The following is a 15161-nucleotide window of genomic DNA, read 5'->3' on the forward strand; positions in this document are numbered from 1 at the left end:
CACACACACATATATTAATTTGTATACATTCACATGTGCATACATACATACATTTCTGAATCCAGTCCTGACAACAGAAGAGTATCTTTCTCACTAATTTTACTAGAAGGTGCTCTACCAGTTGTGAACAAAGTTTTTAATGTAAAGTAAGAGTTGAAAGTGCTGATTGTAATTTGTCTTTCAGTGTTCTCTTCTCTTGATGATTGATGTTAATACTTTTATAGCTTATTGTACAATGTTAAATGGCATGGGTCCTTTAATAGTTTTATTAGTTTTTGATTATGTAAGTTGTACTAAAATAATATTGTTCAAAATTAATTATAAGCCTTCATATTTTATTGACGATTATTTACTTTTAGCTTTGATGTTTTGCTGGTGATTATTTAGATTATCCAAATGTAGCTGAATTCTTATTTTAGCCAACATACATTTCATTGCTATAACAGTGTAGATTGTTCTGTTGTTGTAAATATATACATGAAAAAATAAAGTTTTAAATCGTTTTTAACTGCTTTGAATACTTAATTTAACAATACTGAATGCAAATTTTTGAAGCAATTAGAATTAAGTCTAGATGAGGGAAATCTCTCTCTCCCTCTGTATCACTATTACTTTTTATTATTCTTTTCTATATCAATGTCTTTTTCTTCATTATAGTTTAGTAGCAAAAATATTTATATGCTTATTAATAAAAAACTTATTGTAGGTATCTGTGTGTAGTAAAGTCCTAGCTTTGTTTTATTCTGTTGCAATTTGGATGTGTATTTTAGTATATTATTCATGTGCATATCTCAGTTAATATAAGTTTTGAGAACATAAGATGTTTTGATAATGACTGTCCGCACTATCAGTTTAACATGTGGTCTAGCAATAAGTCTAGCAATATGGGCATTCTTCTTTCCACCTTAGGGCACTAAGAGTTCCCTTCCCCTTTGGAACAAGCCACAGGAGTTCAACTCCTGCCCTCGAACCTTGACGGAGAGGGACGCATCACTTTTGCAACACTGATCGTTGACTATGGTTTGCTACCTGCCAGATGCTTAGGCTGCCCATCGCAGAGGGACATTACCCAGCGAACCTGAGGCTTAACCCCCAGGCTACTAGAGCCAACTGCTGTTGGACGTGCCAGGCCCTTGGGCCAGCCTGCCTAGGTTAAGATCCTAGCTAGTAGCTTTGCATAGTTCTCTACAACATGTGGTAAAACTGTCATGTTTTTTGGCATATTTTCAAGTACATGTGTGACAACAGACAATTTGTACATGCACATGTCATATACATAGCTGAGAACATGTGATTTATATGCTTCACATATCATTTCATGTTTAGTTGCCATTTCACTTAACAGTTTTCAGTTGCTGTAAAAATGTAAGCATTAGTGATATAAATTTTTCACGCATAAAATTTCTTGTTTCTTAGGAAGTGTTTCTTTTTACTATTATTTAAGAGCAAAATAGTAAATATAAACCATAAAAATAGCCAAACAAATGTTTTTTACCAATTCACAAAATTGCCTATGCTTTGGCAATGCTTTGTGGGAGAGCGGATAATAAGAAAGGGACAATGTGTTACTTCCATTATGCAAATTTTAAATTAAGCAAAAATTTTGTATTTGTATATTAATTTTTAATTCTCCTTTAATGTAATTATGCTGTTCATATAGAAGCTATAAAAATTTATTTTGTAATCCTCAGGCAAAACAAGAAGATGTTGTGAAAGAAAGAGAAAGGCAATTAGCTCAGAAACAACATGAGAAAGAACTCCAGAGACAAAAAGAAATTAGAGAGAAACAAGAGGCGAAGGAAAGACAAAAGCGGCAGGTTAGATTATGTAATATATGCTAGAAATCCAAGAGAGTAATTGCATGCCTTAAGTTCTCCTAGTATTAGAATAACTGAAAAAGCTTTTTTTTTTTTTTTTTTTTTTTTTTTTTATGTGAAATAAATGTAAAGATTATGGGGGCATTTTAATGACTTCAGTTTTGCTATAATTCATTGAGCAATGGAGTTAAAACTTTTAAGATAATTCTTTGTATTTAATTAACTTCATGCATTACATATTGAAGATTTATAATTCAGTTTGAATTAATATTTATTTATGTAATAAAAGCAATTTTTAGAAGTACTTATGTAGAAACACGGAGACATAGAAATACCGATTGTGAAGCATGTCTATCTCTATTTAAGAGGAAGAATTCTGAGTGCATAGAATATTAAATCCTTAATGATTAGAAACTTGGCAGTTGAGGTGGATTAAATTTACATTTGAGGCCGCAATTCACTTGGCAATCTAATCGTGCCTGTTTCCAGAACATTTACATTTTTGATACTGTTGTTATAGGAGGAGAGCACAGCGAAATTGCTTGCAAGCAGCACAGAAGTTGAAGTGAAGTGTGCATTTATCCAGTATGGAAGAACGTCAAGAGGAAGGTTTTGCTGTATGTCAGAAAGTGTTTTAGTTATCAAAATTTTGAGTTTAGGTTGTGAATTACCCACATCATCAGCATTGCACAGGCCATGCAAGATAGATTGATCTAGAAATGATGCAATCCAGAGAAGTTATTAGGATTTTTAGAACAGAGGGAGAGAATTAAGAGGTTACCATTAGTTTAAATTATAATTTTTATTTTCATATTTTTATCTTACATATTTACCCCTGTCAAAGTGAAAAGGGCTTAGTTCTAGAAAAGCCTGTTTAGAAGATAGCTTTAAAGCATTAGAGAAGGGGGAAAAAAAAAAAATACAATTTTGGGAAATAAAAATCATAGAACTTGGATCTAAATATTTTTATTAAATAATGAAATCTTCTAGATATCATTTTTAACAATAAATGCAAATTGAAAATTCTCTTCAAATTTTGAAAGTCTGAAAGTTAATTTTTCTGAAAAAATATTGTAACAAATGTCCTAATTTTTCAAGAAATAACTAGAAAATGTTGTTGTTTTCGAAAACCTGTGCTTTTTTTAACATCAGTATTTGCTTTAAATTTATCCTCACAGTGCTTAGGTACATTAATCATTAATTTTCATTGCATTGTAAAATAAAAGCTTTTCTTCTTTACTAAGGATTTTCTCAGTGTAAAAAGTGTAAGTAATTAAAAAATGAAATTAGCCAAAGAAATAAAACTTGGAATAATCTGAATCAGTATTAATGTATTTTTGTATCAGAATCGCATTGTAAATAGATTAGCAAACTGAATCACGCATTATGAAATGAATTTCAGTCAGTCTAGAGTTTTTTTTGATGTCATTGCATAGCACAAACTTCCAGAAACTCTGTTTCTATGTGGGAACCTCATTGTTTTTCATTGTTCAAGGTTGGCAGGTTTAAAATAGAGAATTTTTTTGTGCGGTTGCAATCAAAGCTATTTTTTTGTTATAGCGGCCCCCAAATGTATTTGCCGATTTTAAATTCGTTCCACGATTTCAGCTATAATTTTGTCAAGCTCATGAAGCATGAATGTAAAAATAAACAACTCAATGCATAAGAATAACAATAATACTCACATTTAATTTCCTAAGAATATTTTTAAGAATCTTCATCCTTATCCTTATTATTATTTTAACGCATGTCATTTTTCCAGTCAGCTGCAGCACTTCCATACATATTAAGCTGTTTGTTACACCATTTCATGAGCGTCATCTCCTCTTCCTGAGAATATATTAAATCTAATAGCAGTGGTGAATAATATTCTAAAACCATTGAACCAATTTCAAACACAGAGGCCCTTCTTCTTTTTGCAGTTTTTAACATTACACCTCCAAATGGTTTATTCAGTAATGATAAGTTTCATGTTGTGGCTATTTTTGCATACACGTTTATCAGGTAAAAGACCTTTTTCTTGAAAAAATGATATGGCATCTTCCCCACCCTGAGGGGTCAAGAGAGAACTCTGAGAAGCTACTGGCTAGGATTTGTTACTAGACAGTATCGGCCACAAGGATAAAGAAGTCATGAACCTAGTGGTTCTAAAGGACCTACAAAGATCACTTATTAGTTGGCGCTGTGGCCTGGCATGTCTTAGAGCTCAAGGCTCTAGTAGCCGGGGATGGCGTCTCGAGTTCTACCAGGGAATGACATTCCAGGTATTCTGGGTAATGCCCTTGGGCGAACTGGCAAATAGCAAATCATAATGTTCAGTCTCGCAAAAGTTATGTGTCTCTTTCTCCAAGGTGCAAAGGCAGGGGTTGAACTCCTGTGCCTCTGTTCAGCGAGGCAAAGGAACTCTTAGTGTCATTTAGTTGACAAAAGAGGAAAAGCCCAGAGTTGATTACGTGATGGCATCCCCCTGATTACTTGGTAAATTAAAGATTTTTAATATCATATTCACAAAAGAAGCAATGAATATATTTTTAAATAAACAGTACTAATTCAAAAACCTCATCAAAAATGAATAATATAAGAACACACGATGACAGCAAAAATGCAATATGTTGCTAATATACAGCTATGTTGCGAAGTATAAGAACACACAGCCAGTGCTAATATATGAGTATGTGGCGAGGTATAAGAACATCCAGCCAGATTTTGGCCAGATATTTCAGTTGATTGGTAATTCAATTTCGGAGGGGCGCTATATCAAAGAAATACCATATTTATTTATTATATTATAGTTGCTGTTAAAAAACTTATCCATTCATTACTCATGTGCCAGTTATCAAAGTTGCTATTTAAAATGCTAATTAATTCTAAATCTGTCATACAAATTAGATAGCTGCTCTGTCATTTCGGCTTGAGGAAGATGAGGAACTTGATGAGAATGAAGGAAATGCATTTGAAGAAAGGCCTTTAACTGATGATCAAGATAGTCAAGGATTCTCTTCAGATAGCAATTCCTTGGATACCAAAGAACAAGTAAAAAAGAAGAGAAAAATTACAAAAAATCCAGATGTTGATACTAGCTTTTTACCCGACAGGGAAAGAGAAGAAGAAGAACGGAGATTAAGGGAAGTTCTTCGTCAGGTAATTTGGGTGCAGTCTTTGCGTTTATATTAAAAAATTTTGTTTATTTGTTAGCCCAAAGTGCATTAGCTCAGAAGAGCTATTAATTTTGTTTTTGCATTTTGTATTGGTTCACTATAAATGTCGATTCACTTTTCAAATTGTTGCCACCAAATATTAGAGCCGTGTGTTATATTTAAAGAAATTAAATAATGAAGAATCTGCATAAATGTACATATGTTTCTCACATTGTGATAATACAACAGTACCTAGAGCCATCAAATTTTGATAAACGTACGTCTAGATCCGAATGTGGGCATCTGGAAGCCCGAATTTGAAATTTGTTTTATTGTAGATTTCATATTTTGTAACACTTTAACGAGCTTTTGATTAACAAACTCAAAGACTTCAAAGTGAGCAATGGCAACACTGTACAGAAGAATAACATTTATCTCCAGCCTGGGAGACTGTGTAAATTCTAAAGATATGCTCGTAAAATTATTTTAAATTGCTGTTGAATTGAATCTTATGATTTAAATGTGAAGAACATGATATTTAATAAATAAAGGTAACACACAAAATGTTAAAAAAAAAAGGCCAAAAGACCCCCTATGTTAATTAGGCATTAAAAAAGGGGCAATGTAGGCACCTACATTATGCCTTTGGGCATACATGTGTGCACGTACGTATGTATGTATCTCCTATAACTCAAAAATGAGTAGCCTCGGAACATCGAAATTTTGTATGTAGGGTAACATGTAGATGAGCACCTCCCATTTTGGTTGCAATTGAATGCACCATTAGTATATAAATATATGTATATATATATATATATATATATATATATATACTCGGCTCAGTGAGCTCAGTTTCTTTATTTTTATATGTTTGTAAATTGTGCATTTTTTGCTTTAAAAATGATTGCATTATGTTGATCTTATCTTCCATGTAAGGTTTTTATGCCTTTAATTAACCTGCATGCAATAATTGTGGAATTATCAACAATTTAAAAGTTTTTTAAGTGCGGCTAAGCCTAATTTTTGGTTAGAATAGCAGCCATATTTGTTTAAATTTGAAACATAGCAGAATAGTGGATTTGTTGCCAATCTAGAGAAACAGCTTTGCAACAACAAAGATAACACCTTCTTTTATTATTGCAAATTAAATTGTGCTTAACCCATTTTGTAATTTATTTGAGGAAATAAGTGATCTTCATAATTTTTAATACAGTCAAAAGTCGTTAATTCGGACACCCATAATCCGGAATGATCTATAATCCGGACCTCAAAGCTAAAAACTTTCTGCGCATGCGCCGCGTTGACACATGCGCATAGGCGTTTACGCGTGCGCGTACGATCTTTTACGACTGCGCATATGCGTGTGCACAAGCACAGAATACGTTTTCGCGTGCGCGTTTTATGTATAACGGACGTTATAAGCTAAAATTATCTAATTATCTATTTCAGTTAATGTTGATGATTGCATTGTTCATTAATCTTTGAATTGGATCCGGCTTATTATTTTTTGCAGACTGTAAAAGCAATATTATAAAAGTAAATTTGAACTTTTGATTATGTCAAATAGAATTTCCGATTCTGGAGCTCCCAAAGGATCGTGCAAAACGAAAGTATGTTTCGATGTCCATCAAACAAAAAGTGGAATTGCTGCAAAAATGGATAAAGACATGAAGAATGTGACAGAGAGGTTAATGAAAACGAAAAAATTTCGATTGAAAAGTTATTCGGTATTCACGGCACAGCAATTATAGGACTTGAACAGCGGAACTTTGTAACTGAACAAGAAATTATGGCTGTTTATAGAATTAAAGAGAAAGTATTATCACATAAAATGAAGCAACTTAAACAACTTACATTGAAAGAAATGTTTAATAAAGTAAACAAATAAATATTAAGCTCTTTTTTTTTTTGTAAATTTTGATACCCTTTAAATCATAATTGTTCTTTATTTCATAAATTATGGTTTCATATTTTTAATTTTAGAATTTCTGCATGCCATCTTACGAGATTTAAACTGATGATCTATAATTCGGAAAAATCGATAATCCAGAATCGTCGAAGTCCCGACGAGTCTGGATTAACGACTTTTGACTGTATAGATATTTTGAGTTTTTATGTTTTTTTCCCTTGTTGCGAAGTGAGAAATGAATTAATTAAATGAGAAATATTGAATTGTCTGTGAAAAACAGGGTATTTTTAGGCGGTTCCTTAATTTCTTTTATATGTCATTTTAGATTTATTATAGTATTAGAATAGAACATGTGGCAACAATTAGCTAATTCTTCATATAATATAAATTTTGTGCATTCGGAGTTATAAAATGAATGAAATGTAATGCTGTTAAGTGAGCCTAGAGCCAGAGTGTCGCTATGGTAAACAATTATAGTGAATTTTAAAGAGTGCATTTATTCTATTGTCTATTATGGTTATGTGCCATCAACGAAGTAGATATAATTCAATCCAATAAGTTTAAATGAAATGCATGAAAAATGCTTATAATTTAATATTCTAAACAAGGAAGTCATGTGGTGTACACATCAGATTTTTTAAAAAGATCAGATTAAAACTCTGGATTTTAAAATTAAACAGAAAAGCAACCTATTTTAATGCAGATTTTGAAATCAGTTTTGAGAGTAAAGAGACATAGGTATCTCTATTTCAGTTTGGTTTATTTGATATAACAAAGCACTTGAGGGTTATCTGCCTAAAGGAGGGATGCCTTCATGGAGGACTTTCTAGGAGAAACTGGTTCATATAAGCACTGCATATGAAGAAATCCATGAAAGCACCCATGCAGCCAACCATTCCGCAGGGATTCAAACACCATACCGAACTACCAGTGTTCAACGACTTTACAATGTGGTTATTGGTGGCTGCTGTCTCTATATTTCAGAAGTGCAATAGAAAATTTCAGCATTCAAAAGAGTGAAACAGTTGTATATTTAAGGAAATGACCAGAGCTAAGTGAAAACATATGTAACGTGATCTATCACAGAAAATAATAAAATGTGCTAGTGCTAAGATATTAGAATTTTGAAAAGGTTAAAAAATTAATTTTATTCACTAAAGAAGAAATATTTTTATCCAATAATTCTATTCTAGTGGAAGTTGCTGTGGTAATTTCTGTCTTTTGCATTCTAGACAGTGGGATACATACTGCTGTGTGCTCACATATAACCCTGAGCAATAGTACTTCCTCCTTATTTTGTTTTATTTTTGGAGTATCATGAAGCCTTCTTGGAACATCGCTAGAAAGTTGGCTTGGTGCTACCAAGAACCGCTGTTGTCCCATAGGATCATAGTGTTACAGTTTTTGTGTTTAACTATTTTTTAGTAGAATTTGTAATTAAAATTGTTTTATGTTCCCATGCAATGCAGCACAAGACTTGAAGAGAAAGCTATGCCAGAAAATTTTAAATACAGGAGCACACGCATTTAACATTTAATAAATAGATGTCTCATAATTGTACTCTTTTGCTATCCAGAAAAATGGAGAAAATACCAGAATATTCTCGTGTACTTAGCTTATAGTAGCCGGAGGAAAACATCTCAATTCAGTTGTTTTATGAGCTGTTTAGAAAACTGTTGTTGTTTATTCTAGTGGATTCGCAGTGAAATCGGATTAGCTTTGTTTTGAATTGTGTTCTGTAAAATCTTTTAGTAGTTTAAAATATAACTACAGTGAGATATTGCAATATTGTACGATTATCTCTGAGAAAATTTAAGCATTTTGTATTTATTTGTTGTGATTAGAATAAATTTTATTCACTTTTCATTGGACTTGTGCATTCAGTTTATTACGAACCCATACACACGTAACAGTTTTTGATGTCAGAAGTGGGATTTGAATGCCAGTCACAAGAGCAGTGAAAGAACAGTCAAGGCAATTCATGGCAGCCTTTGCTACATTTAAAGAAGCGATGAAATATTCTGTTACAGAAGAGATGAGAGCAGGTCACAAAAAGATGGAATCTGGTCAAATATCTGTTAAAGAAGACATGAAGTCTGTTCAAGAAAAAGATTGAAGCAAGTCAAGAGGAAATGAAAAGAGAAATTACCTGCGTAATATACCTCGAGGCTATGGAAGGCAGAATTGAAGCTATTGAAAATAAAGTTGAGCACAGTGAAGAAAGAGTTTCTTCTGTAAAAGAACAAATACACTGAATACCAATAAGTATTTGGACACCTGTGATAGAAAAGAAAAACTAACTTTATTCAAAATCAATAGTTGGTAGAGTCTCCACGAGAGGTAATTACAACGTGGACCCTCCGGGGCATACTTTCCACAAGTCTTTGTATGACAGCTAGTGGTATTTTCTTCCACTCGGCTAGGAGAAGACATAGAAGTTTCTTCACCAATTTTGCACGGGTAGTGCACCCCTGAATTCGGCGATGCAACTCGTCCCAGAGGTTCTCGATAGGGTTCAGGTCTGGACTCTGGGCACGCCAGTCCATTTGATGAACTCCATTGACACCATACCAAGCCTTGGTTAACGTCGAAACATGACAACTGGCATTGTCGTCCTGAAAGTAACAGGGGTCCAACCTATAAAACTGCCACTACGTAGGAAGCACATTGTCATCCAAAATAGTGCAGTAGGCATCAGAGTTGAGCTTACCATGAATGGGGACCAAGGGTCTCAGCCCATACCAGAAGAAACAACCCCAGACCATAATTCCACCTCCGCCGAACTTGACTGTTGGCACAGTGCATTCTGACAGGAGACGTACTCCAGGTAGACGCCAGACCCAGACCCTGCCATCCGAATGGTAAAGGGTGAACCTTGATTCGTCACTCCAAAGAACCCGTTTCCACTGATCTACGGTCCAATTTCGATGTGCTCTGCACCACATTAACCAAACAGCGCAATTGGACTTTGTTATCAAAGGCTTATGGGCAGCAGCACGACCATAAAAGCCAAGCAGATGTGCTTCCTTACCGATGGTATTCATTGAAACAATACTCCCGGATGCCTGTTGAAACTCCTTGCGGATGAGGGCCATCGGTTGGGTGCGGTTCTTCCGAATTGCTCTGGACAGCACTTGCCGGTCTTTATCTCCCAGTTTCGTTGGTCTGCCGACTCGGGGCACATTCCGACAATCACCACTCACCTTCCACTTCTTAACCACATGGGCCACTGTCGATTTTGGGTACTTCAGATCGCTAGATATGTCCCTTAAGGATCGGCCACATTTGTGATACCCGATAATTATACCTTAATTAAGACACAATAACACGCCGAATAACTACTAATTCAGAAGTCAAACAACGAAAATCAGCGTTATGTTTACAAAATTTTCACAGGACTAGTTTCGATGGTTTTACCGAACCACCATCTTCAGCTGCAAAACGGTTTTGCAGCTGAAGATGGTGGTTCGGTAAAACCATCGAAACTAGTCCTGTGAAAATTTTGTAAATATAACGCTGATTTTTGTTGTTTGACTTCTGAATTAGTAATTATACCTTTCTCGAAATCAGAGCTCTGAACTGCGAGGCATCTTGCATGCCACTAAAGCCGATGCTGTTTCCTACACGATATACACTGGCGGAGTCCGTGACGTTCCTTAGGACCACAGATATCGTCATTTGCATAGGTGTCCAAATACTTATTGGTAGTCAGTGTAGAAGAGAGAATATCTACCATGGAGCAACAAATTGATGACAATGTTACTGTGGTCGCCAAAGAAGTTGATACCTTGAAGAAATTCGTATCGACGGCAGGGAGCAATACAGATGGTTTTAAATTTTCCCCAATGCCTGTTCGTCTGTCTCTGAAGCTATCCATGTATGATAGGAAAACCTCCTGGCAAGTATATCAGACACAATTTTATGTAGTTGCAGATGCGAATGAATGGGATTCTCAAGCTAAGGCCTGTCATCTCACCGCTTCTTTGAGAGCAGACGCTGCGGATATCTTTCAGACTCTTCCAGAAAACCTAGGCTAGATTTTGAAGCTTTATCCAGTGCATTGGAACTGCGCTATGGCAAGAAATGTTTAAAAGACTACAGCAGGCTTCAAGTAAAGTCCCTTCAACAGAAGCCACCGAAACAGTCCAGGAGCTCGCCACAGATGTTGAAAGGCGGTCTCACCTCGGAGTGCCCGACAAAAATAAGAGAAATCCTGTCTTTGCAATACTTTATCAACGGCGTCTGGGATCCTGAAATACAGAAAGCTCTACGAATGGCGGATGCTAAAATTTTAGAAAGGGCTTTATTGTACGCCATGAAATTCGAGGCAGCCCAGCAAGCAACTTGTAGAGACCGTCACCTAATCAGAGCTATTCATATCCAGGAGCCAAGCGATGAAGTCTTTGTTCGTCTAGATGATATAACCAGACAATTGTGGTGCAGAAGGGCACATTTGAAGAAACTGCAGGACACCCCAGGCCACGGATATTAAGACTGTGCCTATCAAGAAGAATGGAAACTAATTAGTGACAATCTCATGGGGCGAAGGTTGCCAGATAATGAAAAGCCCAGTTGAATACGCTTGAGATTTCTGCAGTGAGTGGTGGCAGCAATGGAATTTTCATCATGGGACACATCAATGGCATTCCTTGTAATATAACCATCCATACAGGAGCCAATGTTGCCATCATTCAAAAAGATGTAGCTCAACAATCGAAAAGCAAACTCATTTGGACGCCATACTGCATTACTCTCCAGACTGTATCAGGCGAGAAGATCAACATTGATGGAAAAGTAAATATTAACACACGTTTGGAAGTGCCGCCTACCATCACATGGCATATGTGGCAAAGATTACAGACCCTTGCAATACTTGGATTGGACTTTTTATGAAAATACAATTTTTCCTTTGACTGCATAACGAATTGCATTGTGCCTCTGATAATATACCCCTATTTGGAATTAATGATGAAGGTGAGAAATCTATCCACAAATTTATAGCTCAAGACGATATCACAATATCCGCAAGAACAGAGTTTTTACTTCCTGGATCCACAGCCAAAAATGGAAACTTCTGCTATGGCATCATAGAATATCCCAAGAACTGTAACAGCCCAAAAGGAGTACTAGTAGCCTCAGCGCTCGTCGACCTATCGTGAACTGTTATCCCGGTGAGAGTTGCAAATGTAACTGATAAGACGTGAGTTATTAAAAAAGGTGAAGTGGTTGCAGCATGTACTCCAGTGACCAGCGTTACACGAAACATTAACACTCCGGAATCCATATCTTCAGAGAGCATTACATTGGAGTTATTGCAGAATGTGCAATTAAACGATGAAGAGAAGAATGCTGTCGAATGTGTCATTCAAGGTCTTCAAGAAGTTTTCTCCCGCTTGTCTTCTGACGTGAGTCAAACCATTTTAATGCAACATAAAATCAATAACTGTGATCATCCAGCAATCAAGCAACATCCAAGACATCTACCGATTGCTAACCAGGAAGAGGTCAGAACACTTTTAGAGGACATGCAAGAAAGTGATGTCATCGAGCCTTCAACAAGTTCATGGGCATCTCCGATCGTCCTCGTCAGAAAGAAAGATGGTTTGACTAGATTTTGCATTGACTGTTGCCAGTTGAACGAGATTACAAAAAAAGACAGCTACTCTCTTCCTAGTTCACAACATTTTGGACACTCTTTTGGGAAGCAAGTGGTTTTTGATGCTTGATCTAAAGAGTGGTTATTGGCAGGTAGAAATACATCCTGATGACCGAGAAAAGACTGCATTTACTACAGGGCAAGGGCTGTGGCAATTCAAGGTGATGCTGTTTAGACTGTGTAATGTGTCAGCAACATTCAAACATCTCATAGAGACTGTTTTGAAAAGTCTTTCCTACAAAGTCTGTCTGATATACCTGAATCATGTCATCATCGTCCGAAAGAGTTTTGAAGAACATCTGGAAAATCTTAGAAAGGTGCTTCAAAAATTAAAAGAATCCAATCTAGAGATGAGTCCTGCTAAATGGAAATTATTCAGACAGGAAGTGTCTTACCTCGGACATGTCATCTCTGCTGAAGGTGTGTGCATGGATCCTGAAATGGTATCAGCCGTTAAAGCCTGGAAACGTCCTGAAAATATCCATTAGCTGAGAAGCTGCCTAAGCCTTTGTACCTATTATAGGAGATTTGTAAACGACTTTTCTTCAATTGCAAAACCCCTTCAAAACCTGACAGAGAGCAAGCAAAAGTTCCTGTTGACAAAAGAATGGGATGATGCATTAAACAACTTAAAGGAAGCTTTAACATTTGCTCCACTCCTGACATATCCTCAGCTCGACAGACCATTTATTCGCAACACTGATGCAAGCAATGAAAGTGTCGTTGTTGTTTCGTCCCAAGAAAACGGCCAAGATAGTGTAGTGGTGTATTGGTGCAAGTACTGTCTAAACCGGAGGGGAATTACTGTTTAACCAGGAAAGAGTTGCTCATCAAAGCCATAGAACATTTCCATCATTATCTATATGGCAGAAAATCATTGGCCTGGCTTTTACATTTCAAGAATCCCAAGGGTCAAATAGTTAGGGGGATACAGAGACTCCAGGAATAGGACATCACTATCTGTCATCAGAAGGGATCATCACATGGAAACGCCGAAGCCCTGTCTTGAAGATCTTCCCCAGAAAGCTGTCGATATCGTTCCAGAGTCGAAGCATAATACTAGCTGCCGAGTCCGGTCGCAAAACAAATTGCAATATCAACATCGGCTGATTGAGACCCGTGCAGTGATGATGAAGTCAGGAAAGACCAGCTGGAAGACCGTGACATTAAACCCATAATTGATTTTATGGGTTCCCAGGGTGCCCATAATTGACTTCAAGCAGGAAACCTACCTGGCAGGACATTTCGAGTTATAGCCCCACGACAAAACAATATTGGTCTCTCTGGGACTCACCCTATATTCGAAACAGCCTCTTGTACTGGAAATTCGAGTCAGGTGATGGAAAGACAGCTGATACTTCCAAGATCCCTGATTCCAGATGTCCTTAAGTATCTACATAGCTAGCCCTACAGGAGGCTACTTCAGAATTATGAAGACTTTGCAAAGAGTTTCTGAGTGCTTCTAATGGAGTAATGACAAGGAAGACGGGCACAAGTAGTGCCGATCTTGCGATGCCTGTGCAGGTCGGAAAGGAGCGAAGAAACACAGCCGAGGCAAGCTGCAACGTTACATTGCAGGAGCACCTTTTGAGCATATCCCCTTTGACCTCTGCCACGAACTGCTGATGGCAACTAATACATCCTTGTTGTCATTGATTACTTCACAAAGTGGCCTGAAGCATATCCTATTCCTGATCAAGAGGCTGTCACAGTAGCAGAGGCAGTGTGATACAGCACTGTATATCCAGGCTCAGAGTGCCTCTACAGTTACATTCCAATCAGGGAAAGAATTTTACCTTGGTTGTGATGAAAGAACTTTGCAAGATACTGGGCATTCATAAAACCCAAACTGTGCCTTTACATCCGCAGTTGGACGGCATGGTAGAGAAGTTTAATCGATCCATCCTTAATAACCTCTCATTAGTGGTTTCCAGAAACCAACAGGACTGGGAAAGGAAGTTACCACTGTTTTTACTGGCTTACCCCACTGCTGTCCACAAGACTACCAGCTATTCCCCATCCCAGATGCTCTTCGGTTGTGACCTTTGTCTGCCTTGTAACCTCTTGTTTGGACAAGCGTCTACGGCCAGCAGATCATGATGCGGCGAGCATGCGCATTATGAGCCGCCGCTTCTATGACCGCCGTCTGCCCCTGCTACTGGAATTATTCCAGGCTGGCAACATTTCTCGCCAATTGGCATTGTGCTAGTCGATTTTAGTTAGGAGGTCATCCGACTGAAGGTGGAACTATGAATTAGCATGTTTAATTTATAATAGTTATGAGTGACTCTTTGTCGTCCAAAAATCTGCCGATTCTAAACCAAATCGTGTTTCGAATATTGCTATTGAAAAAAGAAAACCATTCGAAAGACAAAATGCACCTTTGTATCTGGTACATTCATGCATCATAAGTGAAAGATATTGAATTTGTATAAATAAAAAAAAGATTTAATAAGATGTAATATTAATAACGTGACATAGGGAGTAATGGCCAAAATCAGAAATATAATCAGATAAAAACGAAATAAATATGCTTTGCCTTAAAAATTTGTGGAGAAAAACTTGGTGTTATAATAAATTAAAATATGGGATTGTAACTAGGGAATTTTTATTTCAAATGAATATATAAATTAGTTTTTCAA

General features: G+C 36.5%; 1 protein-coding gene across 3 annotated transcripts in view; it reads left to right on the plus strand.

Annotated features, from left to right (window-relative positions):
• Positions 1 to 15161, plus strand: part of LOC118185470 (protein FAM50 homolog) — a 66452-nt gene that overhangs the window by 20319 nt on the left and 30972 nt on the right. For all 3 annotated transcript variants that reach the window (XM_085814860.1, XM_085814861.1, XM_085814859.1), the window contains 2 exons: positions 1692 to 1817; positions 4707 to 4958. In XM_085814860.1, coding sequence (XP_085670986.1) covers positions 1692 to 1817; positions 4707 to 4958 — 378 coding nt within the window. The remainder of the gene's footprint in view (positions 1 to 1691; positions 1818 to 4706; positions 4959 to 15161) is intronic.

Source organism: Stegodyphus dumicola, chromosome 4, assembly GCF_044657685.1.
Source record: "Stegodyphus dumicola isolate Sdum_Otavi_A_Nest chromosome 4, ASM4465768v1".
In the NCBI taxonomy this organism is placed as follows: Eukaryota; Metazoa; Arthropoda; class Arachnida; order Araneae; family Eresidae; genus Stegodyphus; species Stegodyphus dumicola.